Source organism: Cherax quadricarinatus, chromosome 18 (genome assembly GCF_038502225.1).
Source record: "Cherax quadricarinatus isolate ZL_2023a chromosome 18, ASM3850222v1, whole genome shotgun sequence".
NCBI lineage: Eukaryota > Metazoa > Arthropoda > Malacostraca > Decapoda > Parastacidae > Cherax > Cherax quadricarinatus.
In genome coordinates, this window is record NC_091309.1 from 29,801,624 (window position 1) to 29,814,753 (window position 13,130).

The following is a 13,130-nucleotide window of genomic DNA, read 5'->3' on the forward strand; positions in this document are numbered from 1 at the left end:
TGCCTACATTCTTTTGCAAACCAACTGCGGACCTACTAGAAAATATACCTGCATCCTGGGGTCTAGATCCAAAGGTTCCTCCTCACCTTGCCTTGAAGACCTAATGCAGGCAACTGGATGTATCTCTGCAGTTAGAGTCCTCTGGGGTGGTTCCTCCCTTTCCTGATCTCGCCGCCTTGACCAGCAAAACTTTTGTGTGTGTCCAGTTTTGTTACAGTAGTAACAGATAAAACTCTTAAAGGTATTTTCACCATTTGGTGTAGGACTGGTACTGTTTACTCGAGGACCTGAAAAATTATCTGATTGTCTAGGTAAACTTTGAACTCCAGCTGACTTACCTTTTCCTTCTATTTTAGAGGGCACCTCAGCCTTCATTTGTCCCTGAAAATTCTTGTCCCACTTACCTTTATGACCATAGGACTTGGAATAAGGTTTAGAATGAGTGGGGAAATTTTTAAAAGCAGCATGACTGTTTTTACTTACCAGTTCCCTGCGAGCCAAAAATCGGTCACCTAGATCCAGTGCTTCTGAAAGATTATCTGGGTTTTTGTCCTCCAAATATTCTCTGAGGTCAACAGGGATTGTATTGTACAATTCCTCATGAACCATCAGATCTACTAATTTGTTATAGTCTTTATTAACTCCTTTAGAACAAACCCATTTCTTAAAAAGGAACAGTTTCTCATTCCCAAACTCGGTTAAGGTCTGCCCATCCTGAAATTTTTGATTCCTGAACTTTTGTCTATATTTCTCAGGTATCATTTGGTATGCAAGCAATACTTCCTCTTTAATCTTATCATAATCAGAAAAATCTTGCCCCTCCAGAGTCTCTACTCTCTGGAATCCTTTACCCACAAGTTGTGTGCGAACTAGGGTAGCCCACTTCTGCTTGGGCCATCCTTGCTCCAAAGCAGTCTTCTCAAAAAAGGAAAATACCTATCTGGGTCACTCTCTGTAAACTTAGGGACAAAATTTGCAGCTTTAGTTATGTTAAAGTACTGCTCAGGCTCTTGTTCTGAACCTCCTAACCTTTGACGTTCTTTCTCCTTAGCTTTCATTAATTTCATTTCAGCCTCTAGTACAGCTAATTTCAGTCTCATTCTCTCCATTTCCATATCACCTGGAGTAGGTGATTCCTCATCTTCACTATTAACAGGCATGTTTACTGATGAATTATTACCTTCTTCCCTGAAGCCTAAAAAATCTAAAGACTCATCTTCTGACATAGTTTTATCTTTAAACACTTGCTTCCCTCTTACAGTATCAGTGGACAAGTTTTCCCACAGGCACATAAAATAACACAAATTGAATGTAAACTATGCACATAGCACTTACCATAACCACAACAAAAATGTGTTACTCCCTTTCCCCCACCTTAGGAGAAAAACAACCTGTAAACTAATATATGAAAACAACACTTCCACTGACACCACCTTGGTAAATCTTCTACCAGAAACATGCAACTGTTATTACCCCATACCAGCACATATAGTTCAAAGAATGTTTTGAGTTATTTTAGCAGTCAAATAACTCTCCCGGTCAAGCTCCCATGTTACGTTGGTTTCCCTTATTTCTTGGATGGTAAGGTTCTCACTACATGTTCTAGTGTGGGGTAGCTTTTACTTAATGGCCTTATTTGTCTAGGGGTAATACTTACATCATGGCTGATCATCCTGAGTGTCTCTGATACCTTTTCACCAGCCCTCTTCACAGGTTATGTAAACTACTACTATAAAAATATAACTGTATTCTCAATAGATATGTACAGAATATACAATCACAGCCTCCATTTTCAAAACAAATCTACACACTCCATCCTGTGCTCCACATGGTGTGTTCCAACACTCTTCCTTCTCTCTCCTTGACATAACTCTGGGCTAACCAGTGTTTTGACACACTTTAGTCACCCTGGGTATGGTGGCCAAAACTTAAATTATAAAAACTCACCCCTGGAGCACACATGATGCCCCAAAAGATAGGAGAAGGACCCAGAGATCCTGCCAGGTTGAAGGTCAGCCACAGAGACAGAGAGTCAGTGAGAGGGAGAGAGAGAGAAGCCTACCTAAGCTCCTCCCACCAAAACAAAAGACTGTTGCCAAGCACAATTCTCCAGTTCCCACAATTCTACCACCTCTTAATTTTACTTTTACAAAAAGAAATACAACTTTATAAACTACTTATTTAAATTGTGTGTTTATGTGTCTATAGTATAACCTATTATATTGAGAAAAATAGGTTTGACCCAGCTGCCTCTCAGTCATAAGGTTGATCAGTCCTTCTGACATTTAGAGCAAAGTTCCCATCAATTCAATATAATTAGGTATTATTATAGTAACTGTTATTTATAAATACATGTTGGGTCCTATAGCCCCATAACACACTAACAGCACCTTTCAAGGCAGGTGAAATTGCCGACCTAGAAAATGTACAGAGAACCTTCACGGCGTGCATAACGGAGATAAAACACCTCAATTACTGGGAGCGCTTGAGGTTCCTAAAACTGCATTCCCTGGAACGTAGGCGGGACAGATACATGATTATATACACCTGGAAAATCCTAGAGGGACTAGTACCGAACTTGCACACGAAAATCACTCACTACGAAAGCAAAAGACTTGGCAGACGATGCAACATCCCCCCCCAATGAAAAGCAGGGGTGTCACTAGCACATTAAGAGACCATACAATAAGTGTCAGGGGCCCGAGACTGTTCAACTGCCTCCCAGCATACATAAGGGGGATTACCAACAGACCCCTGGCAGTCTTCAAGCTGGCACTGGACAAGCACCTGAAGTCGGTTCCTCACCAGCCGGGCTGTGGCTCGTACGTTGGTTTGCGTGCAGCCAGCAGCAACAGCCTGGTTGATCAGGCTCTGATCCACCAGGAGGCCTGGTCACAGACCGGGCTGCGGGGGCGTTGACCCCCGGAACTCTCTCCAGGTAAACTCCAGGTAATAATATATCCAAGTCAAATAATAATATAAAGCAATATATTTACGATTTAGCTATTATCGCAAATATAAGCAATATAAAATTATAAGAACAGCTAATATACATTATATATCAAATCAAATCAAATCAAAGTTTATTCTCTATAAGGATTACAATGCAGGGTTTACAGATTTTGGTTATTGTATGGTTTACATGTAGTAAAATAATAATTACAGAGGGGGCCACTAGAACACCTAGGCATTTTGGGCAAACTTAGATTAATTCTTAACCTTAAATTATAACAAATTGTGGAGTAAGTTGACTAAATACTAGTGACAAATACTAGTTTGTGAGTTTAGCAATGTGAATGCTTTTGTTTTGGCACAATACATAGCTTCTATATTGGAGTATCACAGGCAAACTTATGACTAGTTTGGAATCATTATTTTAAGATTAGGATACGTATTTCGGTGCTTAAAGTCAAATGGGTGAGTGAGTAAGTGTAAATGTGGACCACCAGGTGATTTTTATGTAGTTAGTTGATGGGGTGTATCAGGGAGATAAGATGTTTTCTAACAGTAGTTTTGAAGGTGATGAATGTGTCTGCTGTTCTCGAGTTTTCAGGTAGAGTGTTCCAGATTTTAGGGCCTTTGACATACATTGAGTTTTTGTAAAGGTTTAGTTGGACACGGGGAATGTCGTAGAGATGTTTGTGTCTGGTGTTATGCCTGTGGGTCCTGTCACAACTATCAAGAAAGCATTTTAGGTCAAGGTTAATAATGGAATTAAAGGTCCTGTAGATGTAGATTGCACAGTAGTAAGTGCAGATGTTCTGAACAGGGAGTAAGTTTAGATCTATGAAGAGTGGAGGAGGGGGTGTTGCCAGGGATGGGAATTAGTGATTATTCTTATTGCAGCTTTTTGTTGAGTTATTATTGGCTTTAGGTGTATTGCTGCAGTCGATCCCCAAGCACAAATAAAATAGGTGAGGTATGGATAAATGAGTGAATAGTATAGTGTGAGAAGGGCATTTTGCGGCACGTAGTATCATATCTTGGAGAGGATCCCAACTGCTTTGGATACTTTTTTTGATATGTGTTGGATATGGGTGCTGAAATTTTGGTTGTTGTCGAGGTATAAGCCTAGAAATTTGCCCTCATTATGTCTGGCAATTAGAGTGCTGTCAATCTTAATGTTAAGTTGCGCAGCACCTGCTCTGCTACCAAACATAATATAGTAGGTTTTATCAATGTTAAGTGTAAGTTTATTGGCTGTCATCCAAGTTGATATTTTGAGCAGCTCCTCATTAACAATGGTGTTGAGGGTGGCAAGATTAGGGTGAGAGATGACATAAGTCGTGTCGTCAGCAAAGAGAATGGGTTTCAGGTGATGGGATACGTTTGGAAGATCACTGATGTAAATGAGGAAGAGCAGGGGTCCAAGGACACTTCCCTGCAGAACTCCAGTATCAAGTGGCTGTGTTGATGATGCTGTGTCTTTAATGGTGACATACTGATACCTATTAGTAAGGTAGGATTTGAAATATGCAAGCGCATGGCCTCTTATACCATAATGGTCAAGTTTGTGGAGAAGGATGCCGTGGTCTACTGTGTCAAAAGCTTTTCTTAGGTCAATAAAAATTCCTAGCAGATATTCCTTATTTTCCAATGCTGAGTAAAGCAGATCTAGCATTTTTACAATTGCATCATTAGTGCTTTTAATTTTCCTGAATCCAAATTGGCAGGGGTTGAGTATGTTTTGTGCAGTTATAAATGAATACAGTCTCCTATGCACGAGTTTCTTGAAGATTTTGGATAGCAATGGTAAATCTGATATTGGCCTATAGTTGTTTACATCTGTAGGGTCACCACCTTCATGTATTGGTGTAACCCTTGCTGTCTTGAGTAGTTTCGGGAAGGTGCTAGCTTCTACTGACTTGCTAAAAAGTAATGAAATAGCATGTGAAAGGACATGGGCCGCTCGCTTGTACAATAATGGTGGGACATGAGACAGGTTCACCGAGTTATTTTTAAGTGACTTTATAATCTCAGTGACTTTGGCGGGTTCAGTTGGAACAAGATAGAAGGAATTTGGGAAATTCCCATCTAGATAGTCCCCGGCATGGGCGTTGGTACGTGGGATTTTACTGGCAAGATTAGATCCTATGGTTGAGAAGAAGTCGTTTATCTTGTTAGCTGTGTCAGTGGGATGCAGTGGTGTTTCATTAGGTTTAGTTAGGACAATATTCTTTTTTTTTTCAGTTTGTGGGTCCCCAGACTCTGAGAGAGTGTTTTCCAGGTCTTTTTTATGTCTCCTCTTGTGTCAGTGAATCTCCTGGAGTAGTACAGTTGTTTGGCTTTCTTTATTACTTTGGTGAGAACTGATGAATAGTGTTTAAGAATATCTTTATGTATTAAGCCCTGTCTATATTGCTTTTCATATTGGTGTTTCTTATCAATGGATTTCAGAATGCTGTCGGTTAGCCATGGGCAACCGAGCCGTTTATTCGTGATCTGTTTCGTTTTTATGGGACAATGTTTGTTGTATAGTCTAAGTAATTTGTTAAGAAAAATGTCTGTCCAATCATCAATACCATTGGCCTTGGAGAATTTTGTAGGCCAGTCAACAGTCTCTAGGTCTGCTGTGAACTTCCTTACTGAGGCCTCGTCATGGAGTCTAAATGAAACTTTGTTGTATTCCAGTGGTGGTTTACTAATGTTTGTTAAGAGGAAGGTAGGGTAGTGATCTGTAGTGCTGTCTGTGATTATCCCTGATTTAAGGGGGGCTAGTATATTGGTCCATTTTTTATTTTTTTTTTATTATCACACCGGCCGATTCCCACCAAGGCAGGGTGGCCCGAAAAAGAAAAACTTTCACCATCATTCACTCCATCACTGTCTTGCCAGAAGGGTGCTTTACACTACATGTGGTCTATTATGGTTGCACTTGTCTCTGTGAGCCTGGTTGGTTTAGTTATTGTTGGTATGAGAAGTGTGTTGTTCATATTGTTGATGAAGTCAGCTACAGGCTGATCATCTAGTAGGCCAAGGTTGATATTGAAGTCTCCAGCTAAGAGAAGGTGGTGCTTGTTCATTTGTCTGTTTGTTATTAGTGCCTTTAATTTCTCATTGAAATTTGGGATGTTTGTGTGGGGTATCCAGTAAATGGCACCGATTGTTATAGGCGTCTTAAGGTTTTTTACAGTAAAATTAGCAAAAATGTATTCCCCATATTCATCACTAAAGCAAGTGGTGCTAATACAATATAGTTGGTTAGAGTAATAGATTGCAATACCACCCCCAACTTGGTATGGTCTGCAGTTGTGGATTGCTGTGTATCCTGGTAGAGGGTAGATATCTACTGTGTCCTGCTTAAGCCAGGTCTCAGTAAGAATAATGCAGGAGAAAGGTGTCTTTAGTGACTCAAGGAGTGCCAGGAGGTTATCATAGTGTTTGCTTAAGGACCTGATGTTGTAGTTAAGAACTGATAGACTTTTAGCACTGCTTAGGATAGTGCTGGCTTGTGATGCTGTGTAATAAAGGCAGTTACTTTCCAGTAGGTTATGATTGGGTGTTAGATTATGGAGGTTTATATCAGGGTCGACGTGATCATTCATCTTCTAGGTTTAAATTGTGGTTTATTTATATCCTGAATTGTGTGTTAATTTCTAGTACTGATATCTGTAGCAGTGGAAAGTTTGGGCAAGTATATAGCTAAAGCACTTTGGTCATATAGAGTATAGTTACTAATAAACATAATGAAGTTGATGTTGTCTAAGTGTTGTGCTAGAATGAGCTAAAGTACAACTAAGTATAAACTAAAAATATAAAAATACAAATTAAAAATAGCACCAGACTCTCACTTGTAATTGCACTAAGGTCTAATATAAGTTGTTAACAATAACTGGAGTATAACTAAATTTAAACTGACAAGACAAAATACACAAGTTAAGGTAGTAAAAGAAAATAAAAAATAATAATAAAAAAAATAAAAATGGCAATGACTTGGTTATAATATGATAGTAAGATGGTACAAAGGATAATATTAAATTTGGAGTTGAATATACAAGCTTAAAAATTGGTAACAAAAGGTTAAGAAAAGTACAATTGACTAGGGCAATAATAAAAATGTATATAATAAAATTGGGTAATAAACTTTACAGATAAAAAGGGCAATAATAAAAAGTTTAAATTAGATTGGGCAATAAAGTATTGGTATAACTGAGCAAGTATAAGAGTGGGTTATATAAGACTAGAATAGTGCAATAATAAGATGAAAAGTTTACAATAAAGTTGTGCACTAAAATGTAAAATAAAAATGGGCAATAATAAAAAGTTTACAATATGGTTGGTCAATATAGTTTAAAATAAAATTGGGCAATAGATTATTTTTTAAAGTGAGGTAGAATAACTGAGGACAAGCTATGGTTAGTTTCAATTAAAATAAGATAGAACAATGAAGTGGTAAGAAGTAAAATAGGAGAGAGATTCTGTAGATATTAAACACAATTAAGACTATGAGGTAGAATGGTCATTGAATACAACAGTGAGATTCAAAAGTAGTTGGGGTATTGGAGATTATTTGGGGGGAACAAAATTTATGGCATTATAACACTAATGGTGGACAGTGGTTATTATCTGCACCTTAATCTGATTCTGTTAATCCAGCCTCGCTTAGGAATGTTTTAAGGTCATATTCTGTAGAGATGAAGTATCTCTTCCCAGTGGGCTGTTTCCTAACTGCGATTTTTCCATCCCTCACAAAGCACTGGTGGATTTTTTGGGCACAACGTAATTTTCTTAGCCAATAAAGAAGGTTCTGTCTTGTTTTGGTAAGGCACTCATTGATGTAAACATCATTTTTCATAGAAATGGATGTTTTTAGTAGGTTGTTTCTTTGTAGGCTAGTTTGGAATTTTAACAGCACTGTTTTTTTACCCGTTTGGTAGCCCATCAGTTTGCAATCTTTTAGGTCATCACTACGTATGTTAAGGCGAAGGTGGTCCTTGATAAGCTGTAGGGTGGTCTCCATGCAGGTCTCTTGGGTGACTGTGGGTGGGAGATGTTTGCTGTTAACTACAACAGCGTCAGATAGCTGTTGTTGGTCATTATGGTCTTGGAAGTTGGTTATGACATTGGCAAGTTGTTGGTCCACTCTTGAACAAGACGGCCCAGCACCAGAGGTGGAAGGCTGAGGGTTGTCTGGGTTTTCCTCACTATTACCGATATTATGGTCATTAGTTTCAGTCAAAACCTCACCAAAACCTTGAAACTCATCTTCACTGGCACTTCCAACTGTATTAGAACTGTCACTGGGGAACAAAAGTGTCCCAATTCGCCGAGGAGTGAGAAACTTCTTACCGCGAGGCATGGTGGACATTGTGTAATAAGATGGCGTTCCCACAATGCACCACTGGGTCCCAGATTTTTTTCTACCGCACACACTGACCACACAGACCCATTCTCTCACATCTAGGCCTACCAGCCTTTTCCCACGAGATTTGACGGCGCTAGAATTTATGCATACTAGTACGTCAAAAACCCCTGCGCATAAGCCGTACTAGTACACGTCCGAAACCCTCAAAGGGTTAACACATCGGCCATTTCCCACCAAGGCAGGGTGGCCCGAAAAAGAAAAACTTTCATCATCATTCACTCTATCACTGTCTTGTCAGAGGTGTGCTTACACTACAGTTATAACACTGCAACCTTAACACCCCTCCTTTAGAGTGCAGGCACTGTACTTCCCATCACCAGGACTCAAGTCCGGCCTGCCAGTTTCCCTGAATTCCTTCATAAATGTTACCTTGCTTACACTCCAACAGCACGTCAAGTTGTAAAAACCATTTGTCTCCATTCGCTACTGTCTAACACGCTCACGCACGCTTGCTGGAAGTCCAAGCCCCTCGCACACAAAACCTCCTTTACCGCCTCCCTCCAACCTTTCCTAGGCCAACCCCTACCCTGCCTTCCCTCCACTAGATTTATATACTCTCGAAGGACGGCTGCCTGACATATTAATAGAAGCTGACTCTCCTTTCAACCAATAACATACCCCCTCCTCTCCCCCACCTCCTGCTTCCTCTGACAGGTAAGAGGCAGTTAAATTTTCATTTAATGAACAGTATTTCAGTTAGTTTCTTTTAGTATTCATTTATACAGTTTTATGTAGTAATTATTATATTGTCATTTGGGGTCTAGAATGGATTAATTCTATCTGCATTATTCTTTACAGAAAAAATTGCTTTGGTTGTCATCTATTTTGGTTGTCGAATTGACACCTGGAATGAATTAAATTCAACAACAGAGATTCCACTGTAAGTAATCACTAAGAGACAGCATGCTCTCTCTCTTGTGATAGGTAAAGTAATTTCTAAACTCAGCAAACATTACCAATATATAATAGACAATTGATTAACACGCAGTCTTCTAACATATTGTCTCTATTACTCTACTGCAAAATTACAGCATATTTTCAATGAACACTGTAAAATTTGACTAACATGGTGCTACTTCTGGGAAAAAAATTTGGAGTTGGACTGTGGGATTTTCCCCCCTCCATCTAGTGGGGGAAGTTTAGCTTCCTTCCCTGCCTCCCGTCCCACCACTCACATCTCACGTCTCCTTGGTCCACACACGAGTGTCCCATATGATTCTCAGGTCTGTGTTTTTGATTAACTGTGCTCTAGCTGGTGCTCGATTGAACTGGTGCTCCCACAAGGTACTAAGTTGTCCCAGATTTTTTTCATACTGCGCACACTGAGTGCATAGACCCATTCTTTCATATATACGTGACTCAGGCCTCTCACAGCAAATTTGAAGGAATGAAAAATAAAACGTTGATTTACGTTCAGAGCACTGCGCATGTGCATGTAGATCTGTGTGTGGACAGTTTAAGGGTTAAGGTAAGGAAATATTATTTCTGTAACATTTGTAGCCTTAATTAAGATATGCATCAAGCATAATGCATGACAGAGAACCACAATTACATTATCAAATTTTTTAATGGTTTAGAGACCTAAAAAATTTTGTTATTTTTGAGGATCTAAGGAATGTAACCCTATTTTTCACATAAGTTCTTCAGTTTGTTTTACACTATCTCATCTTACACTCAATTTTCAGGAATGTAACTACCCTGCTAATCAACAGTCTAGACTACAGTATCAAAATGCTGTAATTACACAATACACAAATAACCTGCACATAGAAGAGAGGAGCCTACAACAACGTTTCGGTGACTTTGTAAATGGTCCAAGTTGGACTGAAACATCATTGTAGGCTCCTCTCTTCTATGTGCGGGTTATTTGTGTATCGTTCCAGTCACGGTATTGTGCCTTTTTTTTTTTTGTTATGCTGTAATTACAATTTGAATTTCTGTACCATTCAACATTTTAATACTTAAATTAAAAATATTTCAGAGTTCTTTCCAGAAAGAAATTAAAAAAATGCCACTAAACTGTTATACAATTACACGGAGTATAATTATCACAAAAAAAGGTATTTACACCTGCGGGTCATTTAGAGCTTCACTGAAACAAACATTATATAATAATTTTTTGAAGAGTAAATAGTTACCTAAAAACACTATAAATCACTTACCTGAACACTTTGGCAAAATGTGGCTTCTGCGCTTCGAGCCCAATCCATGGCCTGCTGACAACGTCTGATGATAAGGTGCTGAGGCTCATCAAGCTCCTACATGAATAAGACAACAGTTTCTGTAAGCTTTTAATAATAAAAATATTTAACAGGTAACTAATACTGCACCATCAAAAATATACTATAATTACCGTATTGAATCAGGTCATTTTTTTTTTTTAACATACTGGCTGTCTTCCACCAAGGCAGGGTGACCTAGAAAAAAAAAAAAACTTCCACCATCATTTACACTATCACTCTCTTTGCAGAGCCATGCAGATACAATAGTTTAGGTGTCACTCTAAACAGCAAATATCCCAAACACTTCCTTTAAAGTGCAGGACTTAAGTCCGGCTAACCAGAAGTCAAAGATAAGACTCCAGGACCCTGGGTGTTGGATCTTACCACCTTGCAGGTTGATGAATTTAACCTCCAGAATTTAGTAAAGGAGCAGCAAGACCCTTCTTTAGAGAGTGTGTGAGGACAAGCACTTACAGAGATGGAGGCAGCTGATATTGACAAGTGTTTTTACTATTCTGATGATATTCTGATGAGAAAAACTCCTTCGGAAAATGCTTCATGTAGCCAGCTTTCTAAGGCCAAACATGTATTGGCCTTACCGGCTATAAATAACATAGAAATCAGATATATACTCTAGAATGAATAAAGTATGTCATTATGTGACAGTTGGAGGTGGCCATACCAGCTCCCGCATTGTTGTGGTATTCACTGCCATCCAGTGATAGCCTTTCAAACCCATCTATTATTATAATTATTATTATAGCACATTATTATTATTATTTTTTTTTTTCAACAAGTCGGCCGTCTCCCACCGAGGCAGGGTGACCCAAAAAAAGAAAGAAAATCCCCAAAAAGAAAATACTTTCATCATCATTCAACACTTTCACCACGCTCACACATTATCACTGCTTTTGCAGAGGTGCTCAGAATACAACAGTTTAGAAGCATATACGTATAAAGATAAACAACATATCCCTCCAAACTGCCAATATCCCAAACCCCTCCTTTAAAGTGCAGGCATTGTACTTCCCATTTCCAGGACTCAAGTCTGACTATATGAAAATAACCAGTTTCCCTGAATTCGTTCACTAAATATTACCCTGCTCACACTCCAACAGATCGTCAGGTCCCAAGTATCATTCGTCTCCATTCACTCCTATCTAACACACTCATGCACGCTTGCTGGAAGTCCAAGCCCCTCGCCCACAAAACCTCCTTTACCCCCTCTTTCCAACCCTCTCGAGGACGACCCCTACCCCTCTTTCCTTCCCCTATAGATTTATATGCTTTCCATGTCATTCTACTTTGATCCATTCTCTCTAAATGACCAAACCACCTCAACAACCCCTCTTCTGCCCTCTGACTAATGCTTTTATTAACTCCACACCTTCTCCTAATTTCCACACTCCGAATTTTCTGCATAATATTTACACCACACATTGCCCTTAGACAGGACATCTCCACTGCCTCCAACCGTCTCCTCGCTGCTGCATTTACCACCCAAGCTTCACATCCATATAAGAGTGTTGGTACTACTATACTTTCATACATTCCCTTCTTTGCCTCCATAGATAACGTTTTTTGACTCCACATATACCTCAACGCACCACTCACCTTTTTTCCCTCATCAATTCTATGATTAACCTCATCCTTCATAAATCCATCCGCCGACACGTCAACTCCCAAGTATCTGAAAACATTCACTTCTTCCATACTACTCCTCCCCAATTTGATATCCAATTTTTCTTTATCTAAATCATTTGATACCCTCATCATCTTACTCTTTTTTTATTGTTCACTTTCAACTTTCTACCTTTACACACATTCTCAAACTCATCCACTAACCTTTGCAATTTTTCTTTAGAATCTCCCATAAGCACAGTATCATCAGCAAAAAGTAACTGTGTCAATTCCCATTTTGAATTTGATTCCCCATAATTTAACCCCACCCCTCTCCCGAACACCCTAGCATTTACTTCTTTTACAACCCCATCTATAAATATATTAAACAACCATGGTGACATTACACATCCCTGTCTAAGACCTACTTTTACTGGGAAGTATTCTCCCTCTCTTCTACATGCCCTATCTCTTATCTTATCTCTTATCTTATCCTAACCTGAGCCTATCCTCATAAAAACTCTTAACAGCATTTAGTAACTTACCACCTATTCCATATACTTGCAACATCTGCCACATTGCTCCTCTATCCACTCTATCATATGCCTTTTCTAAATCCATAAATGCAATAAAAACTTCCCTACCTTTATCTAAATACTGTTCACATATATGCTTCAATGTAAACACTTGATCTACACATCCCTACCCACTCTGAAGCCTCCCTGCTCATCCACAATCCTACATTCTGTCTTATCTCTAATTTTTTCAATTATAACCCTACCGTATACTTTTCCTGGTATACTCCGTAGACTTATTCCTCTATAATTTTTACAACCTCTTTTGTCCCCTTTCCCTTTATATAAAGGGACTATACATGCTCTCCGCCAATCCCTAGGTACCTTCCCCTCTTTCATACATTATTA

General features: G+C 39.0%; 1 protein-coding gene across 4 annotated transcripts in view; it reads right to left on the reverse strand.

The window, feature by feature from the left end:
- The window catches only part of mio (GATOR complex protein mio), a 229,792-nt gene that overhangs the window by 95,766 nt on the left and 120,896 nt on the right, over nt 1-13,130 (reverse strand). For all 4 annotated transcript variants that reach the window (XR_011392157.1, XM_070086366.1, XM_070086367.1 and 1 more), the window contains one exon: nt 10,528-10,623. Coding sequence is in view for 3 of the 4 variants with exons in the window: in XM_070086366.1 (XP_069942467.1) it covers nt 10,528-10,623 (96 nt within the window). In the remaining variant the exon portion in view is untranslated. The remainder of the gene's footprint in view (nt 1-10,527; nt 10,624-13,130) is intronic.